The sequence below is a fragment of the Paralichthys olivaceus genome, chromosome 6 (assembly GCF_024713975.1).
Source record: "Paralichthys olivaceus isolate ysfri-2021 chromosome 6, ASM2471397v2, whole genome shotgun sequence".
Classification (NCBI taxonomy): Eukaryota; Metazoa; Chordata; class Actinopteri; order Pleuronectiformes; family Paralichthyidae; genus Paralichthys; species Paralichthys olivaceus.
In genome coordinates, this window is record NC_091098.1 from 7,304,695 (window position 1) to 7,311,467 (window position 6,773).

A 6,773-nucleotide genomic window follows, 5' to 3' on the forward strand; every position below is an offset into this window, starting at 1 on the left:
TGGTAGTTCTGTTGGTGCATTCACATAAATCACAGTTCAAAAGAGAATAAGAAATGAACAAACATAAAATTATTGTATAAATAACATGCATCAGTGAGAGCTTATTACTGTAAAATACTCAACTGAATATTGAGTTAAAGAAGGAGCTGTGATTCTCATCTGCTCTGTGATTCTCCTTTAGTTCAGTCTTAGTTGGTTCCCTCCAATAAGCTGCTCTGCTGGGTGACTGTCTCATAGGTCAATCTGTCAGAGCTCTAACTTTGGAGCAGGAAAGTGTGTGTGTGTGTGTGTGTGTGTGTTTGTGTGTGTGTGTGTGTGTGTGTGTGTGTGTCTGTGCGTGAGAGTTTCACGTCTGTGTGCATCATACTATTCCTATTTATTTGTATTCCAGCGGGGTATCCCGAGAATCACAGAGAAGCTACGCAAACACCAAGGAGTGTGTATGTCTGTCTGTATGTGAGGGAAGGCAGAGGAAGGATGGAGGTTGAGGAGGACGGTATTATCTTCCTCTGTCATCCTGCAACCACTTCCTCCCCTCACTCCCCTCTCCGCGTTACAAGAGGCCTATACAGGTTAAAAATAAACCATTGTTACACACACACAAAGGGACGTGGAAGGGACTCTCATAGTGAGGGGACACGGCTAACATCCTTGTAGCCTTATAACACAAAGTTACTGGGATGTGAGGGAGTTCATGACCAGAAGTTTTTGACAGTGTGAAAATGGGAAAAGTCTCTGATTTGAGAAGCTGTAACCATTTTTTTGCCACGTTGGTGGTGCTGCTGACTGTGTGAACTGAAGTAACAAAAATATAACTTTCACTGACATTGAAATATATTCCAAATAGTTATAATTATGGGTTATAATACCCAGAATACAGCGTCAAAATCAAAGCACATAAAACCACAGATATCTTTAAATTTATACAAACAGTAAAAATCTTTCTGAATAATTCCCAATGAGTCTACAATGTGAATAGCACCAATGATATGAATAAGTACAGATGCAATCATAGCTTTCAGCTGTAGTGCTAAATTTAAAAATAAATCCAGTTTTGACTGTCTCACACTTACAATATGTGCTACAAAACAGACATTGTGTAGTGTAACATCAGAACCAAATTCTTTCATTATCAAGATTATGAGTGTATGATTTCTGTTGTGAGAAAGTTCGATGGAAATTTTTATTATTTCTAACAAAGCAGAGATACTGAATATTCATGCTCCAGTTCATTTTGAAATGCATGAATCTGTTACAATCAGCAGAAGAATCAACTCCACAGGACACGGGATCAGAGACCGACAGAGACTAGAGTGGTGCATACCTCGGCCAAGGTCCAATAGACAGACAACTATCCCAGTAATTTGATGATGGCTAATGTGTTAAAGGTTTCAATTAGCTTATATGGAGATAGTCTGTATGAAGGTTAAAGTGTCTGTTCCTCATTTTAAACGCAGATGAAAGTCTGATCTTCTGATATCCCTCCTCTAAAATTACATGTACCCTAAAAGTACCACTTTATTCTCATAACATTAAAACATTATTTTCTTTATATCTTTAAAAATGATAAGTTATTTCTTGTTGTAACCATGATGAGGCTTTTGGCAAACAACAACTTATTCGCACATCCAGCAGACACAGAGTGACATCACCTGATGAAGTTAAATTCAATGCAGTTTGCTTCTCTAGATGTTTGACTTTCTTCACTAGAGGCCTTCTGCTAAATTCAGCTGTCCACTGCTGCTGGAAAATAGACTGATGAGAGTCCACACACAACACTGTGTTATGCAATGACCACAAAGAAGTTCAGTTACAGGTCAAACAGGGTGACCAGCAGGCAGGGGTGACTGGAGAAGAATAGATGCACTGCGCCTTCACTGAACAAATGTTTTGGATGCTTGACAGAGATGTTTGTAACATGAGTTGATCTTCAGAGAATATATTGTTTTTTGTACAGCCCTCATTTTGTTCTGGGGCTGTGAATGAGCACACGTCTTCTGTTTCCATTTTAAAAGTTTCGTGGAAAGTGGCCTCAAAATACCGTCTGATCCTGTAAAACACAGAAAAGTCATCACAACTGTCCATGTGAGTGATCATGGACTTAGTTATTTTCCCATAACAGGCCCCAAAAATAGCTCCCCCAGCTTGGAACTGAGCCATGTGGTGTCTTTTTATTTTCACATTTGTTTTTTTTTTATGTTCCCAGGGTCAGAAAAGCTGAGCGGACAGTAAAGTCTAGAGAATAGAAGCAGAGCCCCCCAGACAGGATGGTCAAACTACGACATGTAGAAGAAAATAATTTTACTTTATCTCTTTCTCTTGATATTTCCCTCATGCACCTAGATCAAGAGACAAACTATGTTTGCATTAATTAACAGATACCTGTGTAAATTCCTTATCTACTCTTCTACTTGTAAATTCAATGGACCAGAACCCTGCTCTTTCAGACAGAGATTTCACAAGGTTTTGAAGGGATGACCAAACAGGTTCCTGGAAATGCCTCAACTCTGTTACAGATACATCTGGCGTCAACACTACTTCAGTTTTTTTCTTAAACAGAGAAGTCTGTAAACACAGATGGCCCTGTTTTAGTTTGAAAACTCAGAGGCTGCATTTCGGTCAAGACGGGTAGAAATGGATGTTTGTCAAAGAGGACGTAGACACTCTCCACCTTTTGATTATTGCGTCTTTTTGGTGAAGCCTTTGCTGAATCGTCAGGCTCTCATCACATGACCCTCTTCACAAGAACAACCTGCATTTGCCTCAGCTACCAGTGTGGCCCTCAACATGTATAATCAATTACAAACGTTGCTGACCCTGTTGTCTTTGCTAACGGCTGTTGTGCAGCTAAATTCTGGGTTTTACAAAAATGTTGAGCAATCTGTGTACACCAGCACATACAGTCCAGTGTGTGTGAGTGGTCACTTGATATACGTTGTCCAGCCTTTAAGTATGGCGTGACCATAGATCGTAGAAATGTAAAAGTATGGATTTAGCCAGAGATTTCACAAGGTGTTGAAGATCGGTGCACATTATATTGTACTGTAAATATGTGATGACCATCTCCACTGTGCAGTGAATAAAACTCATCTGTACCAGTCGCAGAATTCTACATATATAACATAAGCCCACCCCCCTCCCTCCATCTCCTCATCTATCCAACGAAGAATGACCTTCCCCACCAGGTTGTGGTGAGGAAGAAGAACATCATCACCAGTACAGCAATAACCAGACGTCTCCCACCACATATCAGTTGACGTGGGTCTCTGCCAGCACACGCAGTTCTCAGATACGGTCAGCATGACACCACGTTTACCAACACAAAGCATCTGCACTGATTCTTTGTTCATCGCATTTCATTAGTCACTGAGGTCTTTCCTTAGTTTCCCCCTGAGAGTAAACAAACTCTGTCGAGCTCCCTTCTCTGTCTCACTGTCTTTGAAATGTCACCAAACAAATCCACATTTCCTCACTGTAAAAATCCCTCATGGAAGTTTTTTTTTTTACAATACTTTTATAGCATAAGATAAACATAATGAAGGAAACGTAATGTTCATGAACACCAGTTACTAAGTGACGAGAGTTGCATTATTTATATTATGCAATTCGGACATGTCATTGATCTCCCACTAAGCCTAAAATAAGCACAAGCTTTTTTTCGGGTACTTGAAGGTTGGGTGGCTTGTTTGTGATATGAAAGGGGGGCAGGGGGGACTGGAGGGTGAGTTGGGGGTTGGGACCAAACTCACAGCCAAAACACCTATTAATACACTGATAGCTGTCTGGCAAGAGCAGGCTGTTCCAGTCAAAGACACACTGGGGACACTGGTGGGGTAGGGGGGGGGATAGGTGAAAGTTTCCCATGGGCAGACTCACGGTCAGACCAAAGACACGGGAATCAGCCAAGCAAAGAGCTGCTGGTCTGCGATCCATGTCTTTGGATATGAGGATTACAACTTGGCAACACTGTAGCACAGAGGGGGCAGAGGGTATTCCTGAAGACACTCAGCTCGAATGGTGCTAATCATAGACAGAAACATGAAAAGCAAACATGGAAGTAAACATTTTGCAGCTGAAATAAAAAGCTGCCCGGCAAATTGAAGGTGATGGTACGGATAGTGGGCCGGCTATGGCTCAGGAGGTCGAGCATTGATGAGAGGGTTGGTGGTTCAAACTCAGCCCCCCTCTATTCCACATGCTAAAGTGTCCAAAATACTGAAAATGCCTCAAATTGTGAGTGATGTATGCTAAAGTGCTGCACATGGATGTGGTGTATGTGTGAATGGGTGAAAGAGTTTAAGTGGTCATCAAGAGAAGACACGCGCTGTATAAATATAGACCATTTACCATATTTGAACATTATCAGTGAGTGCCACTCTATTAAACACAAGAACAAGAATTCATAAAAACACATCTTTAAAAAGGTCTCTTTTTCTTTATGAATCTGGCAAAAGAAAGTATCTCCCCACAGAGAGCAACTCCTCTTAGTGTGTAGAGTTTACTGGTGATTGCTAATGTGCATGTAAACGCGAATGAAAATGATCTTGGTGAAATGCAAATGCTGAGAGAAAATAAAATTTGTCAGTGCATGCAGCCTGCTCGGAACAGGTTCGAGGAAGACGTGAGGATTTGAGTGTCTCTACCTCCACGCCGCCCTATGCATGTTTTCCTCTGCATTGACTCTTTGGAAGCGGACTGAACGACAAATGGACACGTTTTTTATGCAATCCAGTGTGTTCAAACCCTCAGTCATTAATATTATGTGTCGTTTCTTGGCAGGGACAGAACTGCTACACCTCAGTTTAACAAAACCTACTGTGCAGCTGACTGTAGCTCATGTGATTCTCGGCTAATGGCAGGAAACCCGTTGAGCTGCCAGTAAATGACCACATCACAGCAATATTGTCCATCTTTACTGTCCCCGACTCACTGTATGAGCTACCTTATGTTGACCAAGGACTCATCTGCCATCTGCCGTGACTTATATCATCAGATATGATCGATGCAGTTCTCCAATTTATTCTACTCAATTCTACTTATGTTCCTATTTCTATTCACATGCTATTTAAACATTTGCAACTGAAGAAGGAGACAAGTGGCAAGCTGCGGGTGCGACCTTCCTCAGCCTGCATTTATCCTCAGCGATATACTTTATCCCAAGCAGGAAAAACCGCATTGATGTGCATGTGCAATTCTGCAGAATTGAATGCCTTCTCTGCAGCTTCATGATAAACACAGTCCTACATTCTAATCTATCTAAGGGGATTAACTTTGACTTCACAAACATGTTAAAGTATTTGTATTGTACTTACATGTATCACAATCTCCCCACAGTCAATATATGTTTATATGTTGCCTTTCTTTTCCATGAAGGCTAAACAACAGTACATCCTGAGTTGTATGTAAGATTATAAATGTCACACAACCTAATTCAAATACACCAATACAATAAGTCCTATGCCTGGAAGCCAGACTTTGTAAAGAGCAGAGACTTGTGCTGTCTTACCTTCTCAGTGAGTGAGCTGTCAGATTGACTTTTCCTCCAAATATCTCCATGCTTGCATGTTCCGAGCAGAGAAGTGTCTCATGCTACCCCTCTGTCAACACTGACAAAGACCCAGCACTCAACAGCAACTGCAGTCAAGCCAGGCATAAAAACAAATATATGGTTTCCTGTAACCATTTCCAAAATAAAGCTCTGGTGTTATGATTATTATTATTATTTTTATAAAGAATGGAAGACATTTCTCCTTTATAAGATTATTTCAAAATCTGTTAGTCACTTCTAATGCGTTCATTTCTATCTAAGTCGATTGTCTGATTCATTTTCCATTGAGTATATATTTAAAGAGCCTGACTGTGCCACTTAATATCCTCAAACCCCAAGGCCATAGAAACACTTTTATTTTCCGAGGCGCAACTGCTCACCATTATCTGCATTATCTTGATTTGAAAAATAACTTTTTGCACATCAGTGTCCTCTTCACACTACACAAATTTCTAACAACGTAATGTAAAACAATAATGGGTAAAATAATTGGTGAATTATATTTTATCTATAATTAAATATGTTTTTTTTAATATTCTAATCCTACCATATAGTATTTTGAATTTATACTTAATTATACATATATGTATATAAAGCACATAGCCTTTTATTCTCATATTCATTTCACATACCATAGCTACCTATAACAGTCTATGAATGCATACATATGTATTTTTCTTTTGCAATAGCACCATATTCTAATCATCCTGTGCTACTGCACTTTACTGAAGTAAATGTATCTATAAATACTATTTCCATCTGTAGTAATAGGTGAATGTTATGTACATACATATATGTATATATATTCACATGTTCTCTTGTCTAACTCATTCTGACTGCTGCTGTAACAAATTAATTATATGAGGTAATTTTGTGACTTGAGGACATTTTCTGTTAAGAGAGCACAGTTATTGATTTACATTATGGTCTATGGCAGCTACCTGTATGGTACAATAGCGCCATCTGTGGTTTGAAGTTGTTTGCAAATACTGTAAAGAAAGACAGAAAAACCGGCAGGAATATAATATAATTACCATTTTGTCATGAAGATAAAAAAGATATTTTGATGTATATCACATTGTAATCAACATAACCATGTTAGTAATTAGAAAGTCTGAATAGCCAACATGAGACCAGTAGGTCTCTGTCAACGATGCCTGTGCGCGGCAAAGAAATAACAAAAATGGCATGATAAATAATATAAATCTATTTTTATAGCACTCAT

The 6,773-nt window shown here is 39.4% G+C and overlaps 1 protein-coding gene across 1 annotated transcript in view; it reads right to left on the bottom strand.

Annotated features, from left to right (window-relative positions):
- The window catches only part of calcrl2 (calcitonin receptor-like 2), a 28,703-nt gene extending 23,044 nt beyond the window's left edge, over positions 1-5,659 (bottom strand). Inside the window, exon 1 of the mRNA XM_020089532.2 lies at positions 5,507-5,659. Coding sequence (XP_019945091.2) covers positions 5,507-5,556 — 50 coding nt within the window. The 5' untranslated portion in view covers positions 5,557-5,659. The remainder of the gene's footprint in view (positions 1-5,506) is intronic.
- Positions 5,660-6,773: the final 1,114 nt, after the last annotated feature.